This window comes from Mycteria americana, chromosome 1 (assembly GCF_035582795.1).
Source record: "Mycteria americana isolate JAX WOST 10 ecotype Jacksonville Zoo and Gardens chromosome 1, USCA_MyAme_1.0, whole genome shotgun sequence".
Lineage (NCBI taxonomy): Eukaryota > Metazoa > Chordata > Aves > Ciconiiformes > Ciconiidae > Mycteria > Mycteria americana.
In genome coordinates this window covers 128,389,830-128,409,588 of record NC_134365.1, presented here as the reverse complement: position 1 = coordinate 128,409,588, position 19,759 = coordinate 128,389,830, and the positions used below count along the sequence as shown (strand labels likewise).

Sequence of the window (19,759 nt, the reverse complement as noted above, 5' to 3'; positions counted from 1 at the left end):
AAGAGGGGGAGGCAGGGGAACATAAAGACGACACACATTTTTAGGAAAACGGACATAATTAGTTCCAGGGAGCTCTAAATACTTGTAATTGCTGTAAGAATCTAATGTAGATTATCGAAGGGAAGTTTCTGCACCGCAATCACTGGAAAGCTGTGTTTGATATTTCCTGGAGAAGGGCACACTGGTTCCTTTTGTAATGAAGGAAGGGTGAAAAGAAACATAATTTGTGTTTTGCTGCCAATTCAGCAAATCTTTATTTTATCACTAGCTCTTAATATACTTGCACTGATTTCCACTGAAGAAAATAAAAGGTGTTTTTTCTTTTGTGTTCTTTTTTCTTCTCCTCCTCCACATGTTTTCCCCAATTTCCCAATCTGTGTATGTCAGTATTCTGATGTTCATTCCCAAAGATCATGATGTACCAAGCACTTAGTGCCAGCTGCCGAGGCAGCACTGCACACCTAGGCAGTGTCGTGCTCTGCTCCTGCTGGAAAACGTCCCGTAGCAGGGGAGAGGCATGTTAGTCCCCTTGTTTCCACTACGCTTCCCAGTGGGCAGAGCCATCTAGTTGTGACTCGGTGAGCATAGATGTGGATGCATGTGTTTTGCTCTGTTTTTTTTAATGTTGTTGAAATCCACACCCAAGTGATATGTTAAAAGGGTGAAATGTTAAAGACTAACTGAAATTTAATGCAGAAAAACGTCCCCATTAGAGAGGGGAAACCTGGCAAGGGTGCATTTCATGCACTGTATTACTGCAGCTCAATAGAGCGAGTGAGCACTCATGGGTCTTGCTCTTCTATTGCTGTGAATCTTACTTGAGGGGCTGTTGCAAAAGCAGCCACCTGAAGCTGAAGGGTAATAAATGGCAAAAGAAAATCATGGTGTAACAGATGAAGAGAATAGTTACAGGCGTAGCCACATTTTTTTGTGACCTGTTTGTTATTAACAGCTTGGCAATTTCTGCAGCACAGATATTTGGGTTGTAACAATGTGGCTACCCAGAAAAGGACACTAATTTTAATTTTATTCAAGGAGCAAGTGGCAAAGGTAGTTTTGTCTTTGCATAAGGTAGTGTGCTAAGAAAACTTCAGGCTGTTAAAAGAGGTTATATATATTCTGAAGAATTTTTTTAAGTCCTCTGCTTCTGTTACCCTACAATACTTAGTAATGAAAAGCTAAACACTGTGGTGGTGAGATTTAAGAGTACTTTAATGTCGGCTGTTTATTCACATTTATTTGCCTTTACAAAGATTTGATGAACTTGCTTTAAAATCAGTTTACTCATCCATCCCACATGTCTTGTAGTCCCAATAACAATTCTGTAACAATTTTGTTAGCAGACTGGGATGTCTTTATAGAGCTCCATTCACTTCGGCAGCAGTCCTTACAAGTACTGCAGTCTGCTCTTGCATGACGAATTAGTGTTGCATGGGCCATGCTGGAAGTCTTAACTTTCCCCCTTTGTTTGTTATAGCAGCTATGGCCAGCCTGTGTGCATAGTTATCACTTTTTTTTACAGAGAGGTTTGCTTATGAGGTTTTGGTTTTATGGAGAGTGAGGACATTAGTATGGTATGATATGTTGATGTGTAACCTGGCCTCTGAAGTAGAACTAATGCTAACCTGTAGGAGTAGGTAATTTATTACTAAAAAAACTTTAACCTTATGTTGGTCTACCAACTTGGTTGGCTGCACCTTTCTCATACTCTGCTGAAAGCTTTTATTTTCTTACCTTTTCCCATACTAACAAAGACTCCAAGAAACTGAAAACAGTCCCTCAAACTACTATTGCTGCCTTCAGATGCAGTTCTTGTTGGCTGTCTGCCTGGTGGGTGCAATGAGCTTCAGGCACTTTCTTGACTGAGAGCATCTCTTGTCTGTACTCCTTCCAAGATGAGGTATAAAGTACATGTACATTCTTGTAGGGCAGGTTGGGATCCTCACATGTATTGCAAGTTCCTTTGCCAAATTGCAGGTCTTGTTCTGCCCTTGAACTTTATGCAGGCATCCTGTTTTAATCAGTAGCAGACTCTGAATGAATTTGCATGTGTTCATTCTGATTTCAAAAAATCTGATCCATAGACTAAAGATAATGAGTTGACTTGATGATCTCTGCAGAGTGAATTTAAGTCTTAGATAAGGTATAAGTAATTAGAGCGGAGAATGTAATACCTTTCAAGTTCAATTAGGTAAAACAGAGGTTGCAGATTCGTTTGAAATGATACACACCTTCTATTTCATATTAGTATTTTTGCATATTCTAAATATGGAAAGCTTTGAAACAGGTTAAAGCATTCACCATTTCACAAGAGTTATCTTTTTTGAATAGTATTCCTGTACTACTGAAATTAGTCTGTATGCAGTAGCGGTGCAACTCAAAAGAGGGATTAATCTTGACCACGGGGTTTCCAATACGGATATATTTGTAACAATGTTTGGGAATGAAGAGAAAGTTCTCCAAGTTCATCATAATTCACAGATGATTCTTTTGTTTACAGACTTGATATTTGCAAGTTCCCTGCCTTGACAGTAATCATCATGGATAGTGGTAAGTTTGTTAACTTAGTGATGAGTGTGTATTCTTTATTATTCCCTATGAAGTGGGCGTTAACACACCACAAAACTGTCCTCTGCTCAAAATCTCAGTCGGTTCACACAAAAAAATGTCCACTGCTATTGAACGGATTTTGGTGTTACATATGATGCAGATCTTTGACTGCAGTTCAGATCTAAACTGAACTGGAATCATACTACTGTTCTGACAGAGATATTATATGCAGACCATAATAATCATCACAAACTCGTTTGTGGATCTTTGAAAGCTGGCTGCAGAATGAAGACCACAGAGCTGAATTTCCACTCTTGTGTACTTTAGTGTAACTGTTCCTAAGCTTGTCCAGTAACTCCAGAATGTCAGGGCAGAAGTCATTATTTAAGCTTTATATATAAATGCTCAAAACATTTGTCTCCCTTCTGCCCTGTGCAAACCAAGTAGTTTTATTAAGGTCACCTACAGAAATATTAACATTTATCAATAGCTGCAGCATCGAATTTAAAATGAAATATTTATTTCTAGTGTTTGATGGTGGTTTTAATCTGCTTGGGTATTGGTAAGGAGTCAGAAAAAGGAAGCTTCTATAATGGTCTCAATAAAGCTGATTTTGGTGTCCCAGATGCCCTGGGCTTTGCTTCAGCAACACTTCTGTGTCCCAGAATACTTTTCCCACGGTGCTGCTCCCTGTTTCTTGTATCACTAAAGACCTGAAGCCTATTTTTGTTGCCTGTGACAGCTTCAGCTGGCAGGCTGAGACGTATTTATCCTCTCGTGTCCTTGCCTGTCTCTTTCTGATTCTGATTTAATTTCACATTGCTAGAGTATCTATTCACTGTTATGATAGCACACATTTTTTTCTGAGAATGTATAATAGATTGGTCTGACTGTATTACTCTCTTCAACGATAGTAGGTCAAACTAAGACTTTGGGATGGTTTTTTGTAGCTTTCTGATGCATAAAAACTTGCTGAAAGCCAAGTATTACAGGTGAACACAGAGCATAAGCGTGTTCAAAGAAATAAACGTGTATTCCAATGCATTAGATTTGGGAGTTGTATGTATTAATTGATATTCTACAAAAATTGAGGGAGAGGAAGAGACTTTAGATTTTTTTGTTTCTACATCTGTCTTACATAATGCCAAAATCATAATTTTGATTTTTCCTTTGTCTTGTACTTGCTGGTTCATCTCCTTAACAAAATGAAAAATTAAGTTTTAATCTTGCTTCATTACTTTATTCTTGCCACATGCAATTCTTCCGTGATTATCTTCAGCTCCATAGTAACAGCTGCAGTGAATTCAGCCACGCTGTAGCTTGGCTAGGTGAGCATCCAACCCAAAGCTTTTTTTTTTTTTTTTTTTACACACTCCTATGCAATTATAACTGAACATCTACATGCTGATGGTCCTGGAATACTAAGAAGTCAAAGTGGTTTCTGCAATATGGTTCCATTATCTCTTTTTATAGGATTCATCAGGCAATGACTGGTTCTCATTAAATCACTGTGTTTCAATCAGTATCTCCACCAAGATTGCTTTGATCAGTGTATGTTTTTATGTTTCCTTGCTATATTTATATTGACTTCTCAACAGCATCAGCATTTAATGTCACTAGGAGTGTGCAGAGCTTTAAAAATGTCAAATCAAAACAAACAAATTAATATACTTAATTTTTCCAGCCTTGCAGGGTCAAAAGCCATTCCTAGTCTGGACTAATCATAGATCATTATTTATGAGATACATTAAGAATTAGTATGACGTGTTGTTTATTTTCCTCAGTGGGCTTTTTTGTCTCTGTGATGTATGCATTTTCTGTACTGTATTGTGAGAGAAGAGAGACACTTTCTGAATATGAATTGCTAAGCAAAAAAGTTGGGGTCTATAGATAGTCATATATTGGCTGTTCTTGAATATTGAATTATTTTAATGCTTTGCTGTTCTTCGTCAATGCGTTTCGAAGCAGATATGTATGCTTAGCTCTTTTTGGAAAACTAAACTCTATTACCTAGAAACTCATCCCAATGTGTATTAAATGCAATATTTCGTAACATTCCAGCTTTTAAAACTTTATTCTCAGTTTGCTTTTTTGGTAAATTGGAAAGTGCATGCAGAAACAAAGACTTGTATATTGTTTCTGAGAGCCAGAAGCTTTAAATCAGGGTATTTTGAGCTACCTGCCTTTCCCTCTTTTTCTTTTCCCTCTGCATCCAGTACAAAGCTATTGTAGTTTGTCTCATTGCTGTTTTCAGGGACAGATTCCAGCTGTGAAATGAAATTCCCTAGCTTTTATCTGCTGAAACTTGATTTATAGTGCATTATCTACTCTTTGGTGACTCCACATATGGGCACTCTTAAGAGAGTCTGGGCTGTAGCTTATTCCACTTCAGGAATTCCCACAGGAGGAGTTGGTGAGAAGTAGGTAGAGCACTGGCAGTCCATCCCCACGCATGGCTGCACGCTGGCTTCCTGATGTGGGCAAGTCCTTCATCTCATCACATTTAGGTGATCACTGAGGCATGCTGAAAGAACCAAGTTCTTCAGGCCTAGAGGGGAGTCCAGAGAATTGTGTGGCAAATGGAAAGAAGCCATCCTTTTTTTCTTTCCTTTTTGAAGAGTTTTTTGAATATTAATTTCTCTGTTATTTAGTCAGTGAACTTACGCAATAGGAGATGTCCATGTGCTCACCTGTGGTGCTGTAGACAACCAAAATTGCAGTAGGTGCAGTTGTAGAGTTGTATGCACTGAACCTGTGGCAACATCATGAACAGTGTAATTTTTGTGGTGCACGTATGTACTATATGTATTCAACTGTGAAAATATAGGAGTGACTGGTGTTTTGGCGTTTAATCTTCAAATCTTCATTTAATCCTTTGCAAAAGGAAGATGACTGTCTAATGATTTATAACAAAGTATACCACAAAGACTAAACAAAATGACATTAAAGTAGACCAGCCTAATTATGGTAGTAGCCTCATTGCTGAAAAATGCCACCCCATCTATCTTATGAGAAAACAAAAGTATAGTGACCATCTTTGTAGACTTGCTGCCATCCTTTTTTAAAATTCAAAATCAGATGATTAAGAAAAAAAACCACAGCAAACCGATTCATATAAAATTATAGATAAATCATTGCTTAAACTAGTCAGTCTCTGTCCTTCAGCAGACAGTGAGAGTTTATCTTTGTAGCATATCGGTGGTTCGAGACTAGCTGTAAATGAACCAATGCAGAAATTATTGTGTAGGTCAGGAAAGTGGTATGGGTGTATTAGTGTGGCAGTGCATTGAATAATTAGCCCCTCTTGCTGGCAGTGAGAGCCCATGAACAGTGTTGCACTGACATGATGTTCTTGCTTCCTGACTTGAAATACGTGGAGAATTTCTGCATCATTCACTGCAGATGTACCTCCCGCGTAATTCAGTCTGCTGGATTTTGGAGTATTCCAGTTGCTGCATGTTACTCTAAAAACCATTTGGTCAGGGAGTGTGAGGGAAACCTGGAACATCAGAAGAAAAGAGGTTGTTCCAGCTCTCTTCTTCGAACAGAAAACCAAGGAAAGCAAATAAAGAATACCTGTGTCGGAATGTTGGTTGCCTTTTGGGGTTGTTTTATTTGATTCATCAAATAAGGTGAGGTTTTGTGTATGATTCAAGAAAATAAAGAGGCTACCCCCCCCCCCCCCAAAGGGTCACTGTTTCAGGGTTGACATTTCTGGAGTGAAGGGAGCAAGTCTGCTTCAAAGTTGCTTAAGAAAACTTGTACACTTAAACTTTGATAAATGCAGCTGTTCTGGTGTGTATGACTCTGGGTAATAGTCATAAATATTTATATCAAAAACTTCAGAGCATTCTGGCTGTGATGCACTCAGGCAGTTGCAAATATCTTTTTGGATGTTCACAAGCAGGATTTGTTTGTTCTGTGTCATCTTAGTTTAAGAAGTCGCTTCAGCTGAGCATGTGCCTGTCTCTTCTGAGCACTCTTCTTAGGCACCGGCTTCAGTCTTGTTGAAGCGTACATGACTGTGGTGCTGAATTAAGGTCCATCACATTTATGACGTTATAGCAATAACTACTGAAATTGTAGGCCCAGCTACTTACAATAGTGAATAAAACTAGGAAAGGCCTTTTATCATATTAAATAAAGGGGAGGACTTTGAAAAAGCTCTTTATTTCTCAAAAGCACATTTTATTTGAGCAGTTTTAGCATGAGGTTTTGGATATCTACTTTAGAAGTGACCTTTGTTGTCTCTCCTCTTATTCAGTGTTCTTAACAGAGGACAAGGCCAATTCTGTGTTAAAAAGATATCCGAGAGCCAACACATTTTTGGAAGAATTAAAGCAAGGTGACATAGAACATGAATGCAGAGAAGAAATCTGTAGCTATGAAGAAGCAAGAGAAGCATTTGAAAATGAGGAAAAAACGGTATGTTTTGGTGTGTATTTAAAGATGGGTGGGTTGTATTGATACTGAAGTTTTGGGTGTGCTAAATGCTTGTGTGTTTTCCAACATTACATTAGATTTGTTTTTCTTTTTGGCCTGTTCCTTTAAGCGTATAAGGTGTACAGTGGAGGTGTACAGGATAGACTGCACAGCAATAACTTCTGAATCCTTCATCCTAATTAAACTGAATTTGAAGGGGGTAGAAGTCTCAAAGATAATTATGCTCTTAAGTTTTGTGAAAATCGTTAGCTGGGAAGAAAAGGAATATGAACTAATGCCCCCACTTGAGAAGAGGTGGGCAAAACTGTCGTCTGTTTGGCAGCACTATTTACCCAAATAGCCCGTGTCCTGGTTCTGCTATCATCACACACTTAAGTTTGAGCTGGTTATCACAAATGCGGTTGTCTTGCTTGGAAGAAATGATGGGATTGGCACTGTTATGGGGAATATATAGAAGCAGAGGGCACAAGTCTTCACTTATCTCACTCCTTGTGGAATAACTTGTTTATTGAATATGCTCACATGAAATGAGTGAGCAACTCAAAAAGCTTTCCATTTAAAATACACCTTTGAATCCCAGGTGCTGGTGTAGCTGGCCAAAGGGTTCAGTGCCCAGACTATTAATAGTCTAAAAATAAGGAAAGACTAGTGGTCTTCTTCAAGCTAAAATCTGCAAGCCCCCAGAGAGTATTGTTAAGCAGCAGTGATCTAAAACATGGAAAGAACAATAATTTCAGTGCTACTGTGTGTTATGCAAGGGCAGTGATACATTAACTTGACGGGAATGAAGCAGATACTGCCCACACAGAATAGTTGCATAAGTCTGTTGGCTTCTCTAATTAGAAGAAGCTTGTGGGCTAATGGTTCTGCAAGCAATAGCTGCACATCATACCCAACATATCTTACATTGTTTTCCAACAAATAAAAACAGCACACAGGTTTTTGATGGTGCCATCTGACCTATTTAATGCAATATAGTCAAGAATTAACTTTTTTTTTTAATTCAAGGCAGGCATGGATGAAATTAGGGCTGAATTTGAGGATAAATGAAATCCTAGATTTAGGTGCTAGAAAATGTGACTCAGAAAAGTTATCTTCAAGAAAAGCTTTTATCCCTTATGTGTTTTTGCACAGGGAAATTGTACTTGCAAGGCCAGTGGGTTAATGGGTGAAGTGGCACAGGGAGCATTGCAGATTTCCAGAATTTACACAGGTGATGCATTCCACTCTTCACTGGCTGAGCTCTGCATCAAAAAATAGTGATGTTATTGTAAAGGCATACTGAACTTTTAAGTTCTTGGCATCTTTTTGTTGGAGGTCATACCTGGGGAGATGGATAAGGCTGGAATGAGAACTTTCTGATTTATTAAAATTAAGTAGTAGGACGTGCAGTGTCTCTTCAAAGCTTCTTCATTCTGAACCTTTAAAGTGCATGCACACACATGTTTTTTACCTCCCAAACTTGGCTTGGTGTGGCCATTCCTAATGATAGCTCATTGTGTAATTAAGAATAATGTTTACAATGACACTGCTTGTGTAAAATTTTAACACAGTGTCGCTTTTGCTTAAGTAGCACAAGAAGTTCAAGTCACTGGAGAAAGCACAGCCTAAACATGTTGCCTCTCACTTCAGCTTTTTTTCCCCCATTTAGGAACATTTTGTGTTTTGGTAGATAGCATTTCTCTTGCAGAGGTATTTGGGAAATAGTAAAGTAGAAATAGTTACGTTTCTACTCCTGCCAACAACCTTTGTGTCACAGGGGAGAAGCAGCTTCCGATAAGGTCCTGACCCTTTATCCATTTCTACTACTGTATCCTTTTTGCCTAGCTGCTTTATTCTGTTGTTGGTAGCTTGCTCATGGGCCAGGCTCTGCTCATGTGCAGCCACGCCTGACCAGCCTCATTTACTTAGGCTTTATTTAGTCCATTGTCCCCCAGTGGTATCCATCCTTACAGCCACTTAGCAAGACTTCACGTCTGTGTCCCAGGGGAAGGAAAGGGATGCAGTAGACTAGGATCATGATACAGTATGCTTAGAGTAACAAAGACGCAATGATTTCATAGCATAGATAGACTGGAATTCAAACAGGGTCTGTAGCTTATTTATCTCGTGGTAACTTTGTTTTGTGTAATCTCTCTGTATTTTTTATCTTGTCCACTTGGTTCTTTGTTTTTGTGCAGTCTTCTGGGAGGGTGTGCAACATCTGGATCTGTAATATTAAAATAATATCAAACAGTTCCCTCAAGTTATTTTTGATGCATGAGTTTTTCTTGGAAGTTAGCGTTGTGCATGTTAAGTGTACATGCATAGCTGTCATGGAAATATTGAATGCCTTTAATATTGTGTGGGCTTGGGGATTTTGATAGGTTCAGAATTATTATTTAAAATGATAAAGTTAATTATAAAGATAACACTATTATGTTAGGCTAGAGCCAACAGGGAAGAATTTGCAGGACTTTGTGGATAAAATAGAATGTGAAATTCAGTGTTGACAAATGTAATGCATGTGGGGGAAAAGGGAACATTCATTATGTATGTGATTGGCTCTGAACTGAACTCGGGAACAAGATCTGAATTTGAATCTATGAAGACTTTAAGGCTCAGCGGTCAAACAAAAACAAAACAAAATAAAAACCTGAGTGCTAAGAATCCAAAGAAAGGAATAGGGATCAAAATGGAGAACATAATTATGTCATTGCACACCTGCATCTTGAATGTGCCATGTACAGCTCTGATCTCCCTATCTCCTAAAAAGCAAATTAGTAGCTGAGGAAGGACCAGAGGACCAGAGAAGTGTGACAGTTGACCAAAGATATGAAAAGATTTCTGTAACAACAACAGATCGGGAAAGAGTTAAATCAGGGAGTATGTGATGATATCTGTGAGGAGCATGAAGATTGAACTGAGGTCAGTCGCTTGCCATCCTTCTGACAGGAGAGCTAAGAGGGCCTCAAAGGAAACTAGAAAATAGAAGTATCTCTTCTCACCACAGATAATAGAGCCGTGGACTGCCTTGCCACAGGATGTCTGGGATCCTAAAAGCTTATTTAGGTTCAGAGAACAACGATATAAATGAACGGAAGGTAAATCAGTCTGGGACCATTGAATAAAAGGGGTCAGCTTTGGCTAATGGAAGTTCTTGAAGTACAAATATCTGGAAGCTGGGAGAGTATCACTGCCTGCTTATGTTTGAACTCTTCTTTTGGCAGTCTCTAATGATTGTTGTCAGGGAGAAGGTAACGGATTAGGTGAACCCTAGGTCTGATCTAGTAAAGCTGTTTATTTGTAGTACCTGTAGCCTGCAGGCAGCACTGTATGTGGTCACTGGTCAGTTGTCAAAGGTTGTTGGGAGATTCAAAGGTTTGTTCAAAGCTTATTGTGCAAAGTATCTGGGTGTGATTGAAGCACCGATACTAATTTTATATCCATTAACTCATTTTTTTTAAATTATACTGCATGAAGATTTTAAAAGCTAGAAGTCACAGATCTTTATTTGTGTTTCAAACTTCCCACAAATTTTAAGTATTACAGAAATCACAAGGTTCTCTATATAGCTCTATTCTAGCAAAACAAACAAACAAACTACTAAAAAGTTTAGCAAGCAACTCAATACTTGTCAGCACCAGATCTAAAATGATGTGATCAGGTAAGACTTCTAGCATCAGTCTGTGTCTAATTATGGATGCTGGGTAAATACCCAGAAGAGAAGAGGTGAATCTTTTCGTGCCACCTGAAATTAAGGGCAGACCACAAGAAAACAGTGTAGCAGGTATGCTCGCTTTCCATTATTGCTTTGTTCGTATCCTCTACCTACTGAATACCAAGCAGTCTTCTGACTGGCATATTATTAGTCCACCTTTAAAACAAGTCAGACAATTGACCAAGAATCATTTGAGGCTGACGATGCTGCCAAATGTAGTAAAGGCCTCAGCTGAAATTCTCAGCAGGGTGTGAGTCTCTTAACTTTCATGTGGATGCCTTATTTGATTCAGTGTTCAGATCCAGTTCACTGATGCTGACTCTGTTCTGAGAAGTATTAGAAATAAAAGGGAAACAAAATTCTGGCAAATTGGCTGTAACTGTCTTTGTGTGGGATGCCCTTGAGAATTCCTTTTGATTATGTCAAACTGGATTTGCCAAAGCTGTAAGGGACATTCGGAAAAGTAGTTCTTGGCAGGAATAGATGTTAGATGTTTTCTAAGTCATTTCCATTGCACTTATCTGATTCTATGGCCTGCTTAACTTAGTTTTTCAGCCTTTTAAGTCATATACACCTGGTATTCCCACCTCTACAGCACTTGAGGATAAACGGTTACTGGAGTGTCCTTTTCATAAATCACGCGTTAGTAATTTTGTCAAGTAGAAAGTAAGTCCTTTTTGTTGTTGGTTTAAGAGACCAGCAACTATGGAAGGGATGTTTGTGCTGTGAGTTTACCAACTTTTAAATTACTCTTTAACTTTCTGTATGAGCTCTATGGCTACTTCCTAGATTTCCAGTATTTCCCCCCTTGGTTTTTTTCATAGCGGTTTGTACAAATCCTCACACTGTGCAAATTCATCCAACTTCTCCCTGGTTTTGTTGAGCATGATTTGACTTTGACCAGATGGCTTGTCCTCCTCCTGTACTTTCACTTTACGGTGCAGCGTAGCTCTGGGATGGCAGAGGAGAGGGGTAGCTGCTTGGCAGCTGCGCAGCTTGAACCTTAAGTATTTGTTTCCTGCAGTTCCTGTCAATTCTGTCAGTCTGGAGCTAACAGTCTTTGTGCTTCTCTCTGAGATTTGGCTTGCAAAAATGCAAGCTGGAAACCTCGGATTTAGTGCACTAGTAAGTTTTTGGTTGGTGTTTTTTTGTGGGTTTATTTTTTTTGGTGTTGGTCCCCCCGTCCCCCTCCCCCCACGAAAATTTAAAGAAAGCTTTTTTTTTTTAAATGACTGAACAAGTGTTTCTTTCTTAGTATTTTTTCACCTGTGTGCAGAACTTTATTCCTCTGTCTCTGTAAGGTAGCCTTAGATGTGAACCACTGTCATTTTTGATGGGGGGGTGCATATCTAAACTGTCCTGGAATTTCCTTTGCCTTGCACGCAGATGGAAGTCCACACTGAACTACTCTCATCCTTAAGGCAGTTTAAACTCTTACCTTAAGCTCTTTATGCACCTGTCTGGTCACACCATCAACTTGAACATCCCCTGCAGCCACACACCCTATTCTGAAATAATTGCCTGCCACTCTGGGAAAACAGCTTTTCTGCTGCTTTGCCATGTTGCAGAGTGACAAGGAGAGATGCTGGCATTTCAGCTTTCTGAAGAAGGTACAGAGATGTTTTCTCCAGCAGATAGAGCTGAGCTAGAAGTAACATGGAAACAGTACTAAAATACCGGTCAGAACTTATTACCCTTACATTGGAGAGGGTACATTTCCTCTGCAATGTGCAACACAAAATATGTTGCTAAGGGAAAAGTGTGATTTCATCTTTTCCATCAAAACTACCTTTCTCGTCCACAGAGTCTTTAAAATGACACATCCTTGCACAGTATATTTGATGACTTTCAGTAAATCTTTGCAACTTTGACCTCAAAACCAAACATTGTACCAGTTTATTCCTTTGCTGCCATTGAGGCAGCAGAACAGTGAAGGGGGAAGCTTGGTTCCAGTAACAGCCAATAGCAGTTAATAATCCTAATGAATCTTTTTTCTGCTTTTTTAGTCGAGAATATATTTATTATTTATTCCACTAAATAATCTAGTTAGTTGTATTCAAACCAGATGGAAAGGTAATAGGTAACAGATCTTCTTAATTGCCTGGTGATCTGGTGGGGAGAGGTGAGGCCATTGGTTTTGTTGTTTTTATCATGCAGAATCCCAAAAGTCCTCAGTTGTGCAGCTAATTTCATTTTTTTAACGTTAGTTTCCCCCCTCAAATATCTTTTTCTAAAGTCAGCACAGTTGATCTGGGGTTCATTGTGGAACAATGCATCGAGGAAGGCCCTTGCAGAGAAGTATCTAGAGAGGTTAGTCAGTCTTCCAAGACTTGCTTACTTTGTTTGAAGTCAATGCTATCTGACTTAGCTTAGATGATCTGGACCTAGGTTCACATCAAAGAGGGGCACTGTGATGACCTATTCGTGATGTCAAGCCTTGGAATTCAGGAAAAACACCTGATCCTGGATTGCTGTAGGAATTAAGATTTTTTTTTTTTTTAACTTGGACTGGGTATAGGGATAAGAGCAACTGAATTTATCTTTTAAAAAAAAAAAAAAAAATCTACATGATAGCCAGTTGTTTCATGCACATAGCATTGCTCCTAACCTTAGTAAATTCTGATCCAGAAGCATTGTGAGCATGTGTTTTGCCCATGGTGTCCTGGTCCTGGCTTTGCACAGGGCAAGCTTAGCCTCCACGCTAGAGGGGCCATGCTGCTTCTGGACTCAAGCTGCCTCTGAGATCAATTTGGTGGCATTATCTGTTTAATGATGATCATGTGGCAGCAGTCCTGAACTAACAAAACTGATGTATCTGATTTGTGTGTGCACAAAGTCAGTCAGTCTACAACCTGAATACATCATTTACTAGTAACTGAGCAATGACAATATCAGTTTTACCTGGTGAGTGTTTTATAAATACTTGCATGTGAGATGTGTGCTAATATTTAAAATAGATGCTGGCATGAATGTGAGTGGGTCAGGTCTCTGCATTTTTAAAGGAAACTGAAGAGTTCAGAGTTTCTGGCATGGATTCGTTTGGGGTTTTAAATTACTTTTTTCTGAAATTGTACATAGCTATAAAACTCAGTGGAAGTGTTTCTTAATAGAAGAGCTCTTCTGCTACAGGTGAGGATGCCTACATTTTGAGGCAGGGTATGCTTGTCTTTACTAGTTTTTCATAGCATTCACTGCAGAGAAAATTGGATGGTGACGTGATCTTTGTGCTCCTACTTGTGCATATTAATATAGTAAAGAGTACTTTCAAGTACTGTTGTCCCCCTTCATCTTTGTTTTCCCTTGTTCATATTTTCATTTTTCACTTTGTTCCATTTATCTGTAGCTATGTTGTCAAAATTTCTAGAATATAATAAGCTGTGTAATATTGTCATAGTGCTGAAGCTAATTTTAATTATAAACAGAGGATCTGAATCAACTCAAAATAAGCTGACAAGAATTGCTTTATGAGCCAGAGGGTGGAGGAATTCTGAAGTATGAGATGACAGTACAACATAGTCGTGCTTTGCTGAAATGGTCTGTCACTCCAAAACAGTATTTCCCTGTCAAACTGTATTAGTATATTACTACAATTTTAAAACAAACAAACAAAACCGCTAACTTTTACCTTGAGTGGTGCTGAAAAATTTTGATCCACCAGATGGCTGATGTGCATGCTGACAAGATTTCTTACCTATCTTTCTATGCCTGTCTGTGCTGCAGGTTTGTCAATATTAAGTGCAGATACAGGAATCTTAAAAGCAGTGAGGAGTTGGTCTAAAAAACCAAAACCCTTTTTATCACTAACCACATCAGAAGGAAATTTGAAAGTTCATTGGGCATGCTTATCCATACCTGTTCTTATTTTGCTCATCAGTACTTGAAATGCTTTTTTTTTTTTCCTAATTCATTTAAAACAGCTTGATTACAGTGTATTTTTTAAGTGTCTTATAGTTTCTGACTTATCCTGTCTTGCTCTTCTAGAAGGAGTTCTGGAAAGTCTACAAAAATGGACTTCAGGGAGAAAGTAACACAGGACATACCTGGTATTCATTTTACCTTGCATTTCCATTAATCATTGGCCTTTTTGTTATCCTCATTGTCATTTTTGTCATATGGAGATGCCTGTTTAAAAAGAAAATGCGTAGACAGTCGGTGTACGTGCATAGGGGAGCCCACGAAGCGATGGGTGATGGTGCTGTGGCTGATGGCAGAGGTCCACTTCCGCCGCCTCTCAGCATTGTTCATTCCCCACAGGAGGAAATGTATGAAGTCAGTGGGGTCTCTCCAGGAGGTCTGAGCTATACGGATGGACGGTCAGACTCAATATCCACAAGGCTCTCAAACTGTGATCCTCCTCCTTCATATGAGGAAGCCACTGGTGAAATCAGTATGAGAAGTGAAACTGAACAGCATTTAGATCCACCCCCGCAATATGAAGACATTGTGAATTCCAGTTCAGCCAGTGCGATTGCACTATCTCCTGTTGTCACCAGTACTAAGTAAAGCAAGAAGAATGCTACAGACTTTTAAAAAATTACTAATCATTTTGTAGCACTTTATCTTGGCTAATTATGCATTTCTATAATTTAATGGACTTGTACAATGAACTTCACTTTTGTTTTAGATTCACTTGTTCTTTGGGTTTGGGATTTTTTCCACTATGGCAGGTCTTTAAAAGATAAGGAGTCTGTATTGAGAGCATAGTGCAGGTACAAATGTGGTGCTCTGTCATAGTTCTCAAAAGTACCTCTGCTTTGAGGGATGTCACTGGTTTTATTCAGAACATTGTCCACATTCCCCACAAGATTTGTGGAATCCCCCTCCCCTTTCTTACTGCAGACTGTCAGAATTGCCTGAAATAGGGAATCCTTAAGCAACATTTTAGATAGACAGTTATTTGCACTGAAGGGGAGTGATTTTGCAGCATTGCCTCTTGTCTGGTTGCTTCCTTTCTCTCACTTGAATTTTTGTTACATGCTGCACCCTATCCTGGGCCCTTGGAAGGCTGAGAGCAGTATGCCTTTGTGTTCAAACCAGTGTCTCATTAAGAGTATGCTGGCATAATAGCAATAATTCCAGAGTCCTAGCAGAAGGGGTGTATTCTAAAGCTTTTGCTGTTACAACTCAAAATTCTGTAAATGTTCAGAAGCTAACAATTCAAGATACTAATTAGTGAATTTAATAGTGTACTTTTTGTCTGTGTTCTGCCTTTCCTCTCTGTTTTCCTATCTGTTTTTACTTGGGTATTCTACAAGTGAGAAGTGTGCATATGTTAACTTTAGAACTTGAAAGTTCATGCAACAGTAAATAATGAAATACTGAAATACTCAAGAGTGGATAAAATCCTGATCATAGTCTTCCTACCATAGTCTTCACTGGGACCAGGATATTATCCATAAACACATAAACCCAAAGGCATTACTTTCCTTTTTAAAAGGGAAAAAAAGGGAAAGCATTCAGTGTGTGTGACTTTTTTTTCCCCTAGCTATGAACTAAAAACCCCCTCCTCAAATCCTGATATTCTTTTGCCTCTTGCATACTTATATGTACCAGGTGTGCACCTTGTATTGGTGGCTGTGGAAATCCTTTGCAGAGAATATAGAAACCTTTTTCCAACAAATGTATTTATTGCTTATCCATTCCAACAAGGTGCTTCTGTTGCAAAAGTTAATGATATGTTATAATGAAATAAAACAAAACTACTTATTTTTCATTGTTTCTAAGAACAGTGTAGTGCTTTTATCCATGACATGAATTCTTAAAGTGCACTCCCTTCGCAGTGTATACAAGTCTTTTCACAGCTCTTAGCTTACAGGTGCCCATCAGAGTAAGAGGTGCTGGGAAGCATGTTAGTCCAGGTTGGCTCCAGACATCGTGTGGCCAGCTTGGCTCTGCTATCTCTAGTTGTGAGCTGTGGAGCCCACCTGACGTAGGGCAAAACCATGAGGAGCCACCATGTTTGTATTCCTAAGAACACAACAGAGGCATACCCCCAAGCATTAGTCTGGAGTGACTTTTTGAGGCTGAAGAGATCATAGAATCATAGAATGGTTTGGGCTGGAAGGGACCTTAAAGATCATTTAGTTCCAGCCCCCCAATTATGGTCAGGGACACCTTCCATTCGACCAGGTTGCTCAAAGCCCCATCCAACCTGCCCTTGTACACTTCCAGGGATGGGGCATCCACAACTTCTCTGGGCAACCTGTTCCAGTGTCTCCCCACTCTCATCGTAAATAATTTCTTCCTAATACCTAATCCAAATCTACCCTCTTTCAGTTTAAAACTGTTACCCCTCGCCCTGTCACGACACTCCCTGATAAAGAGCCTCTCCCCATCTTTCCTGTAGGCCCCCTTCCGGTACTGGAAGGCTGCTATAAGGTGTGGATGTCTGTCAGACTTGATGCGAGTTAGAGTAGAGGTTTGTACAGAATTTCAACCAACTGGTTTAGACACTGATGATAGTTAAGCTGGTGCAAGCTGGAGTGTGATGATTCTTTTTTCCCAGCTTGATTTAAAAGTTCATTGCTCAGTTTAGCTTGGGAATTTCATTTCAGTTTTCTTTCATCCCACACCAAGGTAGCGTGGCATTAGCTTTAGTATTGTCCTGTGTTCTACTAATCAGTTAGCACCGACTAAAATGTATTTAGCCCTGAAGGACTACTGTGTTATGTTGGCTTTCTTACTCCAGAAACCCAGACAGCATCTTGTCCCAAAGACCCCAGGTGAAATGCCAGTGCCATCCATTTGAAATTGCTGTTCATGTCTGGTGTCTGCCGTCTCATGGGGGCTTGGCCCATCTTTTCCCTAAGGAATTTTACAGAAAGCTGCTGAAAAGAAAGATATGCTCATACATGGGTGTGTATATGCACACTTCTGTAAGAATTTGATACAATGTATTGACAAAGGAAGTAAGAGGTTTATGATTAATTTTATGTTCTCATTTTTGGCAAAGAGTAGGTTGCCTAAGTTGTCTACTGGGGATCTTCAGTTGCTAAGGCAAATTGTATTAGAGTTAATGGATGAACTCCAGGCCAAACTGTTGTCAAAAAGATAACTCTTATTTATATTTATTATTTATAATAGACATTGGGCAGAAAAGTACAATATGTTTTGGACACTCTTAGTAAGAATTGCCTGGGTCTTGTTTTTTGGACTGTCTGACCTTTTCTTTTGAAGTCGTTTTAGCTTTTGCGTGTCCTGAATTGCCACTTGTAGAAGTTAAAGCTCCTTTTATACTGAGCAACAGTTAATATACTGCTTCAGGCAGACGTTACCAAAACAAAGTGCCTCATCTCAACATGCAGGAACCACCTCAAAAAGAGCTGGTATTTCAATGTCCGTGCCATATTGGCATCTCCTGTGCCTGCCAGCACAGCTAGTAGTTTTAGCAAGTAACTTTTTTTGTTTGGATATAAGACTTTCCTGTAGGAAATGCATGGAGATCACCCATTTCATACTAGGTCATTCAGCAGCTGTCATCATCCCCTGAACATGGGCAGTCTAGTTTAGAGATGAGTAGAGATGAGCTGGATTTTCTTCTCCCCCCCCCCCTTTCTTTTTTATTACTTTATATTCCACTACAACTTTTAATGGCTTTATGTTTCTGGCTCTAAGTTGAATATGTTGTTGTATCCTGTAGATACTTTCATGTGCAATGCAAAAATGATGCTTGTCTTTCCAAAAAAGCCACCACCAAATATCTAAAGTGATCCATGAGTTGAATTTATTGGGCTATGCCTTTTCCATGTACATGAGCATGAAAGCCATTGTGGGCTATAAACTTATGTCTTGGTGAATAAATTTCATAATTAAACAAAACTTGTGTGGGACAGTTATCCAAATGTATTTCCTCTAAGACATGAACAGCTTTCTCCACGTTGTAATAATGTCAAATTACAAAATACTTTGTTCTGTTTTGTGAAATGTGGGAAAATGTCTTGTGACTGGCTTTTCTAATCAGATTGAAAAATAAAATTTCATTTGTACTGGGTTTTTATACAGCTTTTTTTGCAGATCACTTAGTAGTTTTACCTATCCTGTAATTGCATTGTCCTGCAATAAATACTATAAATTTATAGTTGTACCTCTAAAGGTTTTGTAAGTCAGAATGCAGTACTATCTTGACTGATGACATGAATAGTCAGGATACTGCCTTTCCCGCTTCTGAATGTAACATTGATTTTCATCTTGTATTAGGATTGAGATGATTCATCTACTAAAACTAACTTACATTTAAGTGTTGCTGTTTTAAGAAATCATGGGAATTAATTATTTGCTTAAATGATATTTAGCATTAATGGAGGTTGTTCTGTCTTCACTGGATGTAAATAACCTCTGATTACAGTATTACATATTTTAAAGGGGTTTGGTTTACATTAAATTATCCTATTTAAACATTTTTGCCTATGTTTATAGAAAATTTTTTGTAACATTTGTTTTTGGATATGCTAAATAAAATTTTTTAAGATGCCGCATGTTTCAAAATTTCAATTCTACACAACTGCAGTTTGAATTAACTTTGTGTATTTAAGTGATACTCTTCATTTCCATTGTTTTATGTACTTGATCACTTGCAGTGAATCAGTTGTTTTCTTTTGATAACTTAACATAGAAATACAGTTGGGGTTTTTTTTGGTTTGTTTTTTTGTTTTGTTTTGTTTTGTTTTTTTTTTTTTTTCAAAAATCAGGCTCATTTTTAATCAGATTTGAGAATTTGTTTATTTTCCATTTTTTAAGAAAATACATTTGTTGTAGCCATAACTAAGTAACAGTCAGAGGTACAAGGAAAGCAGAAATTATTACAATAAAATGAAACAGTACACTCTAGCAAAAAATGTTTAAGTCAGGGGACTTAATTTCAAAGTTGGCTTCAGCCATTTGAAAGAAACTGATTGTAAAATTTTACGTCAGCTCTGTGAATGATGCATTGATAGCAAACAAGAAAAAAACCCAACCTTGCATAATGATCCCTGCTGGAAACTAAAGATCTCCATTCCAGTCCAGACAAACTTTGCATCATCCTTTCTCGCTCAGCTGCTAGTAAATAGCATAATATGTCCCTGGTAT

The 19,759-nt window shown here is 38.6% G+C and overlaps 1 protein-coding gene across 1 annotated transcript in view; it reads left to right on the top strand.

Moving 5' to 3' along the window:
* Nucleotides 1-19,160, top strand: part of PRRG1 (proline rich and Gla domain 1) — a 36,057-nt gene extending 16,897 nt beyond the window's left edge. Inside the window, exons 2-4 of the mRNA XM_075520607.1 lie at nucleotides 2,501-2,550; nucleotides 6,815-6,975; nucleotides 14,675-19,160. Of these exons, the coding sequence (XP_075376722.1) occupies nucleotides 2,501-2,550; nucleotides 6,815-6,975; nucleotides 14,675-15,196 (733 nt within the window). The 3' untranslated portion in view covers nucleotides 15,197-19,160. The remainder of the gene's footprint in view (nucleotides 1-2,500; nucleotides 2,551-6,814; nucleotides 6,976-14,674) is intronic.
* Nucleotides 19,161-19,759: the final 599 nt, after the last annotated feature.